Below are 16,969 nucleotides of genomic sequence, written 5' to 3'. Positions count from 1 at the left end.
AGGACAAACACTATGTGAAATAGGCAAGAAGCAGATAGGACATCACAACACAGCCCAGAATTTGTTTCTAATAAGTAAATCACTTGGGTATAATTTAAAGCCAAAAGAACAGGAGGGGGTGATTATTAGCAGGCAACATAATGGGGCTTCAGAAGAATCAGGGATAGATATATAGATATACACACATACATACCGGTACATACATACCGTACATACACGCAAACAGTGTTTGTTGTTTAGACTGAAACACCCACTCAGCCAATAGGTACCATGTCCCACTGCTGTAAGTACTATTGAAACCTATGGAACAAAGCTGGTTCAAAGCCTGGGCACAAAATGTAATCATACTTTTCCTGATTTAAGATTACTTAACCTTGGCTTCTGCAGTCTGAATAGACTCAATTACCTCTCCGGGGCAGCTAAAACCATGCAAGCATACTGAATCATAATGCAACAATGAAAATGACTACAGATCCATCATGCTGTCCCTGAACCAGCAAAACAGCTAAGTATATGGTTAATCCTGAAGTTCCCAAAGATAGGAAGCTATGTGCACTCTTGCTGCACCTTGCTTTGTGCCCTGAATGCAGACTTTCTAGGGATAGCTGCCTCCCCAGTATTGGAAACAGCAAGCTATAAAACATGGAAACTTGGTATGATCCAGTGGGCCTTTTTATGTCCATATGTGTTACTGCAGAATGATATACTTAGCACATAACAAATGGCAACAGCTAGAGGACGGAATATACAAATTACACTGAAAAGGTTGGCCACCCTCTTATTTTCCTACTTGAAAGAAGGGTACCACTTCAACCCACTGTAACTGGCTACCCACTACAATGTGAGTACAAGACAGCCACAATGGTTTGGGTAAAATTAGGAAAACATGGCTGGTGTGCTGGAAAACAATTGAACAACATGGGGGTGACACCACAGCAGGAAGCCCTAAAGCCAAGGAAGGAAGAGAAAGAGTAATGAAATAATAATTCTCCTACTGAGCACTGAGGACTCACACCTCTTCACTTTCAGGAAAGATGCGGAAATTCAACCTGATTAATCATTTCACAAAGTCATTAAAATGAGCAGAGAATAAAGCAGGTTGCCAATTGCCTCCTATGAACTTTTGTCAACTAGTACTTCCCAAAAAGCTGGCCAGCAAGGCCAGGAAAGGATATGGTACCACAGGAAATGTGTCTCTGAAGTTTTCCTAATGAGGAGGGGGCTTACTAGGCTCTTGCTGCTATTATGTTCAATTGTAATTTTATGAGCTGATACACTTGTGGGAAGAAAAGAGACAGACACTCTCCTGGCAGATTAGTTAGCCCTTTAAGGGGTCTGCTGTTAATTTTGATTATTCTGCACATCTGTCTTTGCCCAACTGTGACATGAATACAACTCCTTACCGCTAACTCCATTTAATCAGAAGCTTGTCTCCAATGAAATCTGTCAGCTTGTTTGACCTCTTAACAGATCTGCATCTAGAGTTACAATCTAGTTCAAAGTCAGATCTCACATTTCCAACAGCTTGGATAAAGGGAGAACTTTGGCTTGCACCTATCTGGGCCTGATAGCTTCTGACCCCCCTCCCTGGCCACCCCCATTCACCACCTACTGATAGCTTGCATTTTTGAAATGGCATTTTGAGCTGCAAGACTGACAATTGCTCCAGAACTCGGGATACAATAAAAAATGAATAAAAATGCATTACATAGATACCAAAAGGTCACCCTCTCCCATCAGATATTTAACAGTTCATTGTATCATAATCATTTCCCTCCTCTCTTGTTTTGCTTGACCATCTCCCAGAGAAATGTAAGCTGAAACATTTGAACATTCATCTCAGGCTATTCATTCACTTGATATGTTCTCTGAAAGTTTTAAAGCGGGATATTACACAGTTCATGTTAAACCTCAAAATTAACATATTTTAAGCAGTAATTGCCTATTTTTGAGTTGATCTGCAGGTGAGCTGTCAGGAACTGTTTTTCAGAAGTTGGGAGTAGTGAGACTAAACAGGTATTTGTCCCACTCCTGTGGCAGCGAGGTATAGTAAACATTAAGATTAGTTAAGGTAACAGGTGAGCACACAGTCACCTTTGGAGGCAAAGAGGGCTTCTGGGGGCCAGCTTCTCTGGGTTGTGGGCCCTGATCCTGAATATGAAATGTTCTTGAGCAGGCATCCCCAAACTTGGCCCTCCAGATGTTTTGGGATTACAATTCCCATTATTCCTGACCACTGGTCCTGTTAGCTATGGGGTGATGGGAGTTGTAGTCCCAAATCATCTGGAGGGCTGAGTTTGGGGATGCCTGTTCTCGAGGCTCATTTGATGCACCAGCCTGGAATTGTGAGGCCCAGGTAGGAAGGCCACCCTATTCACTGTAAGGTGGGGCCCAGGCTTTTGGTCTATGCCTTGCCATGTACTTTGGAAAGAGGAGGGTTTGGCTTGCCATGGTTGAAATTAAGTTAGCTTCCTGCTCTTCTCATTTCCCCTGTAAGTATTAAAAATTAAATGCCACCCTAGTTCAACCCTTCATTAGTGTTTCGCCTCCTGGGTCCACTCACAAAAAGTTATTTGGATCTGCTGGTGTCTGATTAGAACATTTTTAAAATAAGTCAGTGGGAATCAGCCTGGGCTAATACACACCAGGCTGTTTTGCATACTTTAATATTGAAAGTCACTTCATCTGCTGATACAACGCCACCCCAGAAAAGTACATAATGATGGGGTCCTAAAATAGTGTTATTAAACTATTCATTCAGTTCTACTGAAGTGTGTGTAAATGTAAAAGCTGTTAAAAAGGATTAATTGTTGTCCACGCTACTAAGATATTAGTGTAAAATGACCTCAAGGTTTAAAAGCACCATATGAAGGGGAGAACAGTAATCTTGCTCTGCTGCTCCTAATGAATAACAAATGGGCCTTCACAATTTATTTAGTTCAATATAAGCTGACATTACAACTCATTCTGCTGGGTCTTTTTTCTTCTTCTAAACTCTGTGGTAATGCATCATCTTGCCTGGCTGTATGTCATCTTCTAGAAGGTCAACAAAGGTATGTGCCCCCCCTCCCCATGTTTAAGTTATGAAAAACTTTGACAAAGCCTGGACTAGCCTGCTCTATTTTATTCTTGCTTACATCTTTGACTCGCATTCTTCTGACGAAGCATCTAACATTTTTATAAATAAGTCTTTTTACTTGACAAATAAAAAAAAACACCACAAAACTTGCACTTAAAAGAAACCATATAGTGGGTATTTTTTGTGCCTTAAAATACAATATCTTCAACCTGGATGTTTAAATGAGCATTATAAAGAATACTGCTATTTGTTGTCATTTCACAAGTACTTAGAAATATGTATTATGTTGCTGTGGACAATTAGCCCTTTATCCAATTTTACTTGATAGTTTAAACTCTCCCACCCTAAGGTTTTAATTATCCCTCTCAGCCAGCACTCTTAGGCCTCGGTTCATGCAGCTGGCAATCTGCCTCAGTGATGTTATAACCTTGTTAACGTAACAAAAGAGGAGTTTACTTAAAACTGTACTGACTATGGACTTAAGCCAAATTTACTTGAAAGAGGAAAGAGACTGTCAAAAATCCTACAGTAAACATAGGAAAGCAGTTCTTTCATAACCTTCACCTTAATTCATATAGACAAGTAATTTACATGTAAGTGGATTCATATGGTCTGTTAAGGGGGCCTCCCTCTAGAGCCGGACTGCTTCGTGTCCCCTCCCCATCCTGCACTCTCTTTTCAGAGAATTGCAAGGTTTACCAGAAGACAGAGCATCTGCAGGGTTTGAATCACAACAAATTATAAGGTAAACATTTATAAAACTAGTCAGCGTCAATATGAACAGAATGAATTTCACCAAGCCATTTTCAAATCCAGGCAGCCCTCTTGTCAAAACCATTGTTTACATTCAGTAAAGACTTTTATGTCGAGAGTGTAAAGTTGCATTACTCTAATGAAGTAATGGTTACATTACCCTAAAATGTAAGTGGCTTGTCAGATTCTGATATCCCCCATTCATTTAATGACCACATTACAGTCAGAATTTCCTAAATCTCTTTAATTAAAATCATTTTTAGGTTATATACCAATAGAGCCTTATGTTAAGTTAGACTAAACAAAATATTTCTGTATGAATATGGAAATCTTCATGGAGCTGGGACCCTAAGCACACTAATGCGAAAGCGAATTCTACTGAATTTTCAAGTATGCTCTTCTCAGATCATGATATAAAAAGTAGAAAAGACAGGTGTGCAAACTTAGTGCAACTATGAACAAAACTTTGAGCTTCACAGATATTTTCAAGTGATATTTGTTTACTTAAAAGCATTTCTAGAATGCTTAATGTTTTAAAATCTATTAAGTGATATATAAAAATAAAAAGTGTCATAAAAACAAAGATAAAACAAAACTGGTATTATAAAACTGGTATTATAAACTTGTTATTCAGTTATAGCAAGGTCTAATACATGGAGCAGGGAATGAAATCTAAATGAGAAATTGTGAAATCTAAATGAGAAACTCACAATGGAAGCATTCAAAATGCAAATTTACCAAGTTTGAACCTATCAAATATTCTGAATATTGAATGGTCCCAAGCCATCCATGCTGATCTATGGCAGAGCCTCTGTTAGGCCCTAGATGTTGAGCTGCCAGGAAGAAAACCTAAGTTTCCTTGGTTTCCAGTATCCCTAATATGGTAAAATGTAGGATATAGGCTAGTTGAAACTCATTAAAAGTCACAAGGGATATTTTAAGCAAGGAGGGCGGATTAGGCATTGCTAACCAGGGGGTTGTTCCATGGAAATCTGGGGGGTGGAGGAAAATGATTTTATACATACAGTGTTTTAAGAGATTAAAAAAATTGGATGTTCCTAGACAGTGGGACAGTGTCTTAGCCTCCATAGCAAATGTATTGATGGATCTTAAACTAAGACTTACACAACAGAAAATATTTAGAATCTATTGGACTCCGTTATGTTTGTGTAGAAAAGGATTGTCTAACACAGCTGTTTGTTGGAGATAAAATAAGAATAATTCCTCTTCGAAATGTATGTTCTTACAGTGCCTAGTTTGAGGAGAAAATGTTGAACTGTATAAATTTGACTATAGGAAAAATATCAAAATTTACAGAGGAAAATATTCTTTTGAATGATATGCCTATTATATGGAAGTTGACAACTGGATAATGCAAATGGGTTCTATGTGCCCTAGGGCCAAAAGACTGGAATTGATGAACTGGAAGGACAAAAATATGCTTCCCTTTAATCAATGGATTGAAGACATGACAGAACTTGCAACAAATGAATGGATTTTTTTAAATAGATGACATTGTTTGGATAAATATATTGATATTTGGAACAAGTTTATACTGAATATAGTAGGTTATTAATAATAATATATGTATTAGCAAACTTTAATGGAGTTTAAATAATCTTCAGTAAATAGGCACTGAGTTCAGAAAACATACTCTTTAAAAAGTGGAACACTTGGTTGGTTTTTTACAACCTGCAGTGTGGTTTCATTTAATTGTAGAATCCATGCTGAGAGCATAGAGAGTCATATGCCAAATTAAATACAAACAAAACAGCAGGATGTTGATACAACTGTGACTTCCACAGGAAGTAGTTAGGATGGTAATGTGACCTTCTTGGAACTTGGGCTGAAATTCTCCTGCGATTCCTGTTTCTGCCCAATAGATCTGTAACACAGCATGTCTTAACTAACGTTTTTGATACCAACTTGCTGGCACCATAAAGATGAGAAGAATTCAAATGAAGGTCTTATTCTTGATGGTCAGAACATTCCTATACTCATATTATGCCAGGACTGAAGATAAGCTGCCCCTACACTGAAGAACAGCAGCCATATCCAATCTATGCTCTGTTTTGGAGGGGAAGAGAGGAAAATGACAGACATTCCCCCACACCTCTGGGAATAGTGTCCACCAACCAGGAACTATGCTTGTGGCCATGCACCCATGCCCCCCTCCAGTTCTGGACATGAGGAAAACAGACTCTGCAGGAGCAGCCCTAGTCCAAAAGAACACCTCATGTTTTACATGCTGCAGGAAACAGATTTGAATCCAGGGTACACCTCCAGGAAAGGGAGAAGGGCATCCACACCTTAAACACAACTGAGCCATTGTGGGCCCAGGGCCAGTGAAACCATGGGCAGCAGGCCCTAAGGCTGGTATAATTGCAATAAACACAGGACAGCCATTACTTCTGAGTAGACACATTTAGGTGTCTACTCAGAAGATTTAAGTCAGGCATAGGCAAACTCAGCTCTCCAGAAGTTTTGTGACTACAACTCCCACCATCCCTAGCTAACAGGACCAGTGGTCGGGGATGATGGGAGTTGTAGTCCCAAAACATCTGGAGGGCCAAGTTAAGTCTTGAATCTTGCACATGGAATGTCAAAGGGCTGAAAGTCTTTGCGTGTTTTATAGAGGAGAGGAAAGTTTCGTTTTAATCTACAACAACATGATACTGGAAGTTTAACCAACAAAATTATTGTAAAATGGGTATTGTAATCTTGCAACAAATATTTGAAATTGCCTTGTGCAGTGCATAATCCAAGTGTGTGCATGTGTTATGGAAAACCCTGAGGAAATAAGAGGTATTCTGCCAGGGCTGATCTCAGCCAAAATCTACCTTTGTTTAAGATCATTGGAAACATGCTTTCGCAAAGTTTTATTAACTGAGGAAATAGTAATGATCAAACTGATGAAATAGGATCATATTTATATTGAAATGAGGCCAGCAAGGGAATGTGTGGGCCTCCATCTCTGATACAATACAAGTACAAATGGTTAAAAAGACAGAAGCGACAGTGAGGGAGTAGATGACTGGAAAGTTAAGCTTCTGTTTTCAGGGATATCTTTCTCTCTCCCTTTTTGGAGGCTAGCTGAATTATACCCTTGTCTACTGAAACCCTCTTAGTTTAATTCCCTCAGGCCTCAGTGACACCTAGGGCAGCACTGATCAACTGCAGGCTCCTACATCGCTAATCTCAGCCAGCAAACTGATTATGATTTTAGCAGATGTTACAAAATAGAATGGGTCCGTTTTCCCCTTCTTTAAATAGCAAATGCTGCGTGCTTCAGACTTACAACATTACAATTTTATAACAGGAATGAAGTTCTCTCCAGGGATTTTATTGCATATACTAGATACTTGGATTTATGAGACAGAATAGCCAAACAAGCTAAAGAGACTCAATTCACTTGAGTGAAATTAAATTTTTGCCTTGTGACTTGGTTTTGCATAAGACCTTTGTATATGAAGAGTAAGAGACAGGCACGTGGAAATAGTGCAAGGGTTTAAAATGAATGCAGTTCACTCCTTTTTGTGATCTCTCTGCGCCAGCACATATTCAGAATATTCTTGATCTCTTTGGCTAAAAGAGAGGCCCTCTTTCTTCTCTTATCAAGCATGAATCAGCTCTTCTACGCCTTCTTCTGTGGGCCGGGTGGCTGCCTTTCTACTCAGTTCTTTTTTCACAGCTGCAGTAGTAGTATCATGGTAAATACCAGTCTCAATCTAGCTAAAGAAAATAGTAAAGCAGGCATCCCCAAACTTCGGCCCTCCTGATGTTTTGGACTACAGTTCCCATCTCCCCCGATCACTGCTCCTGTTAGCTAGGGATCATGGGAGTTGTAGGCCAAAACATCTGGAGGGCCGCAGTTTGGGGATGCCTGTAGTAAAGTTTCAAAAATAGTAGTTTTGGAACTACATAGGTCCTCCGCTTGCAATGGAATTTAGTCACAACTAACTAACTTTAACTGGATTGGGCTACTTGTAATGGATTTTTATCAGCATTGCGTTGTTGTTTAATCAGCAGGTACTGCCCACAGCACAAAGTAGAATCCTTGGGTATTGGCCATGATCTAGAGCAGAATCTTCAGTGCGTGTAATTTCCCAAATTCATAGAATTGGATTGACCTTGCTTTTGCTGGGTGAGTAATGGATGACTGTGTGGCCATTACAGCGCACTAGATCAGGACAAGTGAGTGAGCTGGTGTTGGGTATAATTTCAGTTATAGCTCTGATTGTTGTTTTTAACCAATAGCAATTATGTATTCGATCCAGCCCACACCAGCTATCATCTCAGTCCTAAACAGATGCACAGGCATGTTGTTTTGATTTGATTTGGAACTAGGGAAGATTTTGCTTAGTATTTCCAAGAGTTCTCAGGCCAGCATATGCACCAGTCTCTTTTCCAAGTCAATAGACGTTGTTGGAGGGAATCAGAAATGCAACTTATCTTAATTCATTCTTATTATTTATTCAATTTCACCATAAGGTCCCAGGACAGGTCACATCAAGTAATTCCTTGCCAGCTCACATTTCCAGATACAATTGAGACTTTGATCCAAAGCATTAACAGAATGGGGCAGGTTGGTCCTCTCTGGTAATCGGAAACAGCTCAATGGATGGGGCATAGCTGCCACACCAGCTTCCTAGCAGGTAGGTTACTGTTGTTTACCAGGAGCGGGAGGGACAAGGTGGCAGGGAGGTTGGTGGTGTCAATCTTCTTCTGTTGGTGTGTTTGCACCACAGTGACTTTCCCACCACGTTCCATTCTGCTCCCAGTAAGCAACAGCAGCCCACCTGCTGGCATACCTGCCAGGTTGCTGTCAGAGAAATAAGGGACCGGGCCGGAAGTAGCAGACCGGAAGTAGCGCTGCCGCCATTTTGGAACTGGGCAGAGCATGCTCAGAAGTGACTTTTGATGCTGCTTTGCCCAGTTCCAAAATGGCCGCCATGCCAGAAGTCGCACTGCAGCCATTTTGGAGCTGGGCAAAGCAGCATCAAAAGTCGCTTCTGAGCATGCTCCGCCCAGTTCCAAAATGGCCGCTGCGCCAGAATAAACCGGGGAAAAACAAAAAAAACCTGTTTTTTCAGCTAGGAACAGCTGGAAAAACGGGGAAAAACAGGGATTTCCTGGGGGAAACGGGAGACTTGGCAGCTATGCCTGCTGGGAAGTTATCAAAGTAACTCCACACCATCCAGTTACCCACTTCTACATTCACAATTATAGTGATAATGTGTTGTCTGGTGGAATGCTTGAAGTCATTAATTTTGTGTATATGTGTTGTCTGTCTGTCTGTCTATAAGAAATAGTGCATTTTTTACTAGTGCTGAAGAAGGATTTTATAAACTAGTTCAGCAATCGTGTTTACATTGCAGAAATTGATTTTATCAGTCATTGTAGCATACATAAGATATATATGCATATATTGCACTTTCTTTTTCTTTAGGAAGTTGCTCCATACTAAAGGTAAAGGTAAAGGACCCCTGGACGGTAAAGTCCAGTCAAAGGCGACTATGGGGTGCGACGTTCATCTCGCTTTCAGACCAAGGGAGCCGGCGTTTGTCCACAGCGCCACCCACATCCCATACTAGAGATGGCTCAGTGAGAGCAAAGCTTGATCAGGTTGGGACCACCAAATTCCATATACTGTATACATTGATGCCTCCTCCATGCCTAACCCTAACATTGATTATCTATCATTCAAACTGAAATAGTGCAACCTGTCGTTCACTAGTCAAAGAAGGGAGTTGTATTGCAAAAAGAAACAATAGAATATATGTAAAAGTAGAATATGAGTGAATCTGTCCACAACTGTAATAAGAATGCTTGCATAGGGGAGAATCCCTCAAAATAATTCAGATTTCTTTCCAAACAAAATTGACACTAATGTCAGTGTGACCTACACAGAAAACAAAGTATGCAATAAAAGTCTCCCTGTAGAGCTTACCTAACAGCATCAAATAATAAACTCAACAGAAGATGGTATCTACCAAAAGTTTATCCTAGCAAATGTTCCTTCTTCTAAACATAATTGTAAAACGTGAGACTCATGGCTGAATTAAGTTGCCACCCTCTTTCATTCTGAACTTCTTAAAATAATTTGGTACTCTTAAAAAGGATTTGCAATGGCAATTGACGAAGTTGTCTAAAGATAGACAACTGATTATACACAGTAAATTAAGATGGGCCTCAGCAATGTGAGCCAGAGGAGGTTAGAAGACAGAACTTTAACATAATATAAGCATAGGAAATCATCATGAAAGCTCTTAAGTATACAATTCAATGCATATTTGACTATAAGCCAACAGTCACAAAATATCTTCTGTCAGCACTATTTAAATAATAAAATTGTAAATATCTAAAATGCTTTATCCTCACTAGTTAAATTAATAAATGATATCTGAATATTGTAAAACAGCCAGACAAATGAGCACCGCTCCATTCCACCCTCATAATAATTCATTATTTGTGTCATAGAACATATTCAGCTTTAATCAAAGAACGTAAAAAGAGCCTGCTGGCTCAGGCCAGTGGTTGATCTAGTCCAGCATCCTGTTCTCCCAATGGCCAACCAGATGTCTGGGGGAAGCCCATGAGCAAAACCTGAACAGCATTTTCCTACTGGTTTCCAGATGCACACTGCCTCCAACAGTAGAGGGAGAACATAGCCATCATGGTTAGTAGGCGTGGACAGCCTTATCCTCCAGGGATCTGTTGAATCCTCCTTTATAGCCATCAAAATTGGTGGCCATCACTGATCCCTATTAGCAAAACATACTGATAAATTATATTTGTGCTGAGTACAATGCTGTACATATCCCACCCCCAAATCTACCCCCCATTCTTCATCTGAAAGCAAGTATTTGGTGCATTCTTTACAACCTATGTAAAGGAGAGGTAGGGAAAAAATGTTTTCATTATCATCTGAAGCACCTTCACCATCCACTCCTTCCAGCTGCTGCTATTATTTCTGTCAGAGGGAGGTGCTTTTTTTAAAAATTATCCAGAAGAGGTTGTCTGCACATCAATACAGCACACATTGCCCTTTAAAGAAACAAGTTCATCAGTGAGGTTTCCTATGAAGTGATACTTGGAAGGCTTTGCTGGACTGCTGCTGCTCTTCAGCTTCGTCAAACTTCAGACCCTTCTTCTCCAAAAAGCCTTGGGTGAATGATTCACTGGTCTCTTTCCTTGCGGTGTGCAGAAGCCTTGGGAAAGGTGGCACTTGAGGGCAGCAGCTTGTGTAGGGACCAGATACCTGCTGGTGGATCTTGCCCTGCTGGTGAATCTTCAGCAAGTGGTTTGGGTGGGTGTAGCAAGGGATTACAACAGCAGCCCAGCCCAGGATATAATGGTAGGATATCACGTACCAGTTAGCACACCTTTGGAAAGGATGATAAGCAAAGCTCAGGGAGAAAACAAACCTAACCTGAGGAACTCCAGGGAACAAATATTGTATCACACAGTAAATCCTTCTGATCTTGTAACCTGCTTTGTGAAATATTTACCATGGAAAAGCAGCATGCGAATAAACTGATGAGGAAATGTGTAATTTATTGTATTAAACCCCACAATGCTTTCATTTGTATACATTTTTTCAAATCGTTTGTGGAGGTGGCGCCTATTATATACATTCTTAAATATGTTTCCTAAAGAATTCACATCCATGAGAGGCAAATGCGGATTTAGATGAGATTTGCTGAGCACGGCAGTTACAGAAAGATGAAGCCTTTTAAATGGCACGTATATTTTCAATGCATGTTCAAAATATTGTCTGCTTAATTTTTGTGTATTCCTTGCTATAGATGTGCCCACATTGGGCACTTTCCTACAGAGGCCATCAATTTCAAAGATTGTGCTGCAAATTTAATGTACTATAATTATGTATACTTATCTTTATGGTGAGGAGGAAGTTCAATTTAATTATATCCTTCTGTTCTTTTTTTAGTTTCTTAAGAGCAAGTATAGTGATAGTGTGGAATGCTTATAGCTTTTCACCAATTCTGCTTTGTAATCTTGGCAACATCTGTTTAAAACTGATTTTCCTCCCATCTCATTACACCCTCCTATGGAAAATGCACTAGTAAAAGAATAAATAATAAGTGATTTTATCATCCTTGTCCTGTCACAGAGATTAAAACGGTTTTAGTATTCCTCAGGAACATGATATTCACCCAGACATAATACACTAAAGCTCAGGGCTGTCAGCTATCAAAAATCTTCTTTGACAAAACCCACATCTTTTGCAACCTAGTTTCTGTGGCATAGTAGTCCACCTCTTTGGTACTAATATTTAAAACAAGTTATTCCCTCTCTAGTGATAATGCTGTCACATGGAAGGAAATCTAATGAGTGGCCTGTGTTCTTTCAGAAATGCAAGAACTGTTTCTTAAGTCAAAATTCATATGTGGCATCATTTCTAACTTCTAGCTAACTTAATGGACCATTTCCGTTTTAAAAGCCTAATTGCTCAAAAGAAAGCTTTGTTATTGATTTAATGACAAAACATCTCTTTTCAAAGACTACCGGGAAGGAGAGTAGTCCCAGAGATGCTCACTAGGCTCAATAGACATATCAGGGAATATACCCATGGGGTTTCTGGTTGGCCACAGTGAGAACAGGATGCTGAACTAGTTGGGCCACTGGCCTGATCCAGCAGGGCAATTCTCCTTAGACTGCTGCCAAAGACTCATTCAAGAAGTGTTGACCCCCTTTGTGACTAAAGTTAGAACAAACAGAAATGTAAATAAACCTGGTTGCTCATATGGAACTGCTGTGATACCCAGATGTTTTGGATGAGTAAGATTCAAAACCCGGGGGTACTGTGTTTTTAAAGCTTGCAGCTATGTTTAATATTTATCATTATAGCTAAGGCTGTGCTGAATAGGCCTAAGTAGCAGAGGGGCAGGAAACATGGGCAAATCTGAAGAACTCTTGGTTAGGTTGGGCTTATTTTAAAGATGAGGTGGCCGAGGCTTTGGGTTATATTTACACCCCCCCCCCCACCCACAACACATTTAGCTGCCTGCCTTAGATGAGATTTGACATCTGTTTTGAATATAGTCCTTTGTAATTTTTAACACATTGCACAGGAAGGATGCTACAGTTAGCACAAACTTGAAAGTCTCCTCTTTGCTTGCCTGTCCTTTGTGTCCAAATGAAGGTCAGGGAAAGTTGTCATAGGTGGGGTATTCTGTCACAAATGACAAAGGGAAGATTGCCAGGCTGATGAGGGCAACTGCCTCACTGCTTAAAGCTGAGGCAAAGCTTTTGGTGGTGGTGGTGGGGGGGTAGCCTCAGCCACCTTGTCCTTAACACAGCCTCCAGTTTAGGTTCTTCAAAGTCACCTGCAGCAAAAGATTAACCCAATCTTCAAGTGGTGATGGGGATGTTCTGCCCCAGCCCCCAAAGTAGTGAAAAATTATGAGCCAAATGATTCAGCACTAACTATTACACATCCCAATGCGGTGAAATCACACACCCCAAAGGACCCCTTGTTGTCCATTTTTTAAAGGATGCACATGAAACAAAGAATATCCATAGAGCAGAAATGAAAAATAAAATGAAAAAATCCTATCAAGATCAAAATATATGTGCACTTACTTCATTTCCAGTATCTCTTCTAACTGTTTTCTCCGTTCTATTCTTAAATTGGCTAGATGTGCTTCTTTCTCACCCAGAGACTGTTGTGTTGAGGCAAGCCGTGCTTTGGTAGCATCCAGTTCTTGTCTGGTCTTATCCAGGGCATTTCTTAGTTCTTCTAACTAAAAAAAGGCATATGAATTAAGTGGTCACAATGGTAATGTGTAAATAAACAGTTAACCCTAAGCTTGGATTCCCCTTCTCTTGTCAAATAAGCAGGCTTTTACATAATGAGGTAATTCTGAAATTTTTATAGCTACCACACCGGGCACTACTTACAATTTTACTTTTTTATTTATTGTTTCAGTTATATTTCACCTTTTCTCCAAGGAACAAGGAATTGCTATACACTTTTTGCCCTCACAACAGCCCTGTGAGGTAGCTTTGGCTGAGAGACAGCAACTGGGTCCAAGATGAGCTTCATGGCTAGATTTGAACCCTGGTCTCCCAGTTCCTAGTCTACCACTTTAACTATTACACCATGCTGAATTTCAACCCTATGGGAAGCCTGCAAGAAGGACTTCTCTGAATAACCAGTGCATTGGTACCTCGGGTTACAAACGCTTCGGGTTACAAATGCTTCAGGTTACAGACTCCACTAACCCGGAAGTAGTACCTTAGGTTAAGAACTTTACTTCAGGATAAGAACAGAAATCACAATCACGCAGCAGTGGCGCAGCAGCCGCGGGAGGCCCCATTAGCTAAAGTGGTACCTCAGGTTAAGAACAGTTTCAGATTAAGAACGGACCTCCGGAACGAATTAAGTTCTTAACCTGAGGTACCACTGTATAGGAATCTGTTCATAGTAAATATGTTGATTATAAATGGTGTCTATATGTGTATGTGGGTTGCTCACATCTTTGCTTTTTTAATTTTAAAATTGCTCTTCGAAATGTTGCAGGAGTGAGAAATGTCATTTTTCCTTACGGTGTTTCCACACAATAATTTCAACATTACAGATTAAATTGTCAGAGTATCAATACCCAGGTCCAACTTAGACATACTGATATAGACTGATAATAAATCTTTAAAAATCACAGAGGAGGCCAAAGATGGACAGAGTGAATGGAAGGTATTTCCCTCCCCGCCCCCCCTTTCCCTCCCCGCCCCCCTTTCCCTCCCTTCATATCTATCCTTTCCTCCTCACATAAGCTTTGGGGCTCCACAGAGTTGCCTTTGCGGAAAGCTCCTGCAACTTCTCTGCTGAGCCAAGACATGGCCTGTTTGACCAGAAGAGGCACAACAGGTTTCTTGGACTCTGCTCCACTGGGCTGGTGGGCAAGAGGACACAGCCAGTGGTCATATCCTGTAAGCTCAGGACATGGCTGCCACGCAGCACACTTTCCTCTTGCCTAGGGGATCCATGGAGTCTGCAGGTAAGAAGGATGAGGCAGCAGTCATTCCACTGGAGCGCAGGCCGAGAGGTGCAGATGGGGAGTGCCTCTGTCCAGGAGCTCCACTGGTTATTGTTGGCTGAGGCTAAGCAACCTCTGAGAATCAGCCATATTCTCCAAGTTCGGTTCCCTCCTGCTCACTTCATGCCCCAAGTTGAAGGCAAGCAAACAGCCAGTGCCAGCCCCAGCTGACAGTGTGAGGATACCATGCACACATCTCTCAATTCCAGCAGGTTAATAGGAGACTAATGGGGCATACTTAAAAATGACAATATTCCTCTACACTTCTGTGGTACCGATCTCCAGTATAAAGGACTATCCAGTGTCCTGCCGTTCATTTCCCCTTTCAGTGCAGCTCGACATGGGAGACCCACTTTGATAGCAGAAGGATTAGTCATCATACCCTGCTTTCATAGTTATGTCAATTTTGACCTTCAAGATAATCCTGCTACCTTACAGGATTGTTTGTCTAGAAGAGAATTCTCTTTGATGGAAAACAATTAGGCTTGTGATTTTAAAAAACACACACACCAAAAACCATTTCCCCCCCTGAATCTCTTTAGATAAACTGTGCAAGTAGAGCAGAACAACTCTTTAGCTGGTGTTAAAGTACAGTGCTGTCAGGCTGGCCTCTCTGGTTAATGTCAATAGCACTACGTATAAAAGGTGACTAAAGTGTGTACAAATGTTGATCTTAGGGGAAGGTATGCCTAGAATCATACACACATCTACTATTTCACCCAGCAGGTCAGTTTAAGGGAGAGAGGGCAAACTGGGAGTTTTCTTGCCAAAAATAGATTCCTAGCACACTTGCAACACTATACTCCAGAAGGCAACTTTACCATTTGCATTAATTGTGATATATAGAAATCAGGGGTGCTTATCCCGTTAGTTTCTGCAAAGCAACAGAAGTGAATGGTGGGTGTTGCAAGACTCACACTTCACAGGAAGAAAAACACTTTGTGCCTGATGCTGCAGTGTTCACACTTTTAGACTTATTAAAATATACTTGTAAAATAATGCATTTAGATTCCATGATTAACATGAGATACCATGAGCCTGCTAATTTAGAATAAAAATGGCATTGTATCGGCAAGCAAGCAAAAGAAAAAGTGCTAGCCATGTTATTTGCAAAGTAAGATAATCTGCAATTCAACATCCATTCCATTCATTCTTAACAACACTTTTGTTATGAAGTTGTCTCGTTTGTTTCTATCTGACAAATCTACCAAAAATGAAATACTGAAAGCATTTGCTAATGCTCATTAATTATGACAGAATAGGACTCAAGCTGAAGTTGTACCAGTCCTACAGATAGATAAATACAAGAAAATGCTTCACTTTATTTATACACATAATGTGGCAGAGCAGAGGTTATATGCTAATGCATGAATCCCAAGGAATAATCTGTACAAACTGCACTGAATAATTTTGTACAGTATTATTACATTTTGCATCCATTTTCCTCACTAAAATGCCAATATATATGGAATAACATTAAGTTATTTTACTTCAGAATATCAGAAAGAGATATATATACTGTATGCTGTTACTCATTATCAGCAACTGATGCTCGATATTATTTGGGGGAAAGAGTGCATAATTAATGTGGCCTCACAAATTAATCACCTTCCCTTTGCTCACTGTTCCTGGGAGCCTTAAAAATTATCCTTTGGTGGTGCTTGCTTAGCGCTGTCTGAACTGTGTGTTTATTGTCCAGACAGTGGACAAAGACAAACGAGGGCAAACTCAGAGCACACTCTGTAAATATGCAGACTCTCATTTTACATCCTCTATAGCACTGGACAAGCAAGAAGCTGTTCCAAAATCCAAATTGCACCCATTGAGCATTACTGACTAATGCTCAGAAAGTCTTGAGAGATATTTTTTATGATTAAATCAATGATTTGAAATTGGTTTCCAAGTTTCTAATTCAAATAACCCTATCTCCATGGATCAAAAGGAATAAACACATATTTTGAAAGCAGGCAAATCTGTAACAAGTAAAATAAACTATTAAAATACTAGTCTCAATTATTGCTTCTTAATTCAATGGCTGGCCAAACACTAACACCTCTGGAAATAATTCTAACTTTCA

At 40.2% G+C, this 16,969-nt stretch overlaps 1 protein-coding gene across 1 annotated transcript in view; it reads right to left on the bottom strand.

The window, feature by feature from the left end:
• ERC2 (ELKS/RAB6-interacting/CAST family member 2) overlaps positions 1-16,969 on the bottom strand; it is a 361,357-nt gene that overhangs the window by 61,804 nt on the left and 282,584 nt on the right. The window contains exon 13 of the mRNA XM_060271028.1: positions 13,439-13,599. Coding sequence (XP_060127011.1) covers positions 13,439-13,599 — 161 coding nt within the window. The remainder of the gene's footprint in view (positions 1-13,438; positions 13,600-16,969) is intronic.

Source organism: Zootoca vivipara, chromosome 2 (genome assembly GCF_963506605.1).
Source record: "Zootoca vivipara chromosome 2, rZooViv1.1, whole genome shotgun sequence".
Taxonomy (NCBI): Eukaryota; Metazoa; Chordata; class Lepidosauria; order Squamata; family Lacertidae; genus Zootoca; species Zootoca vivipara.
This window is presented reverse-complemented; position numbering and strand designations above follow the sequence as displayed.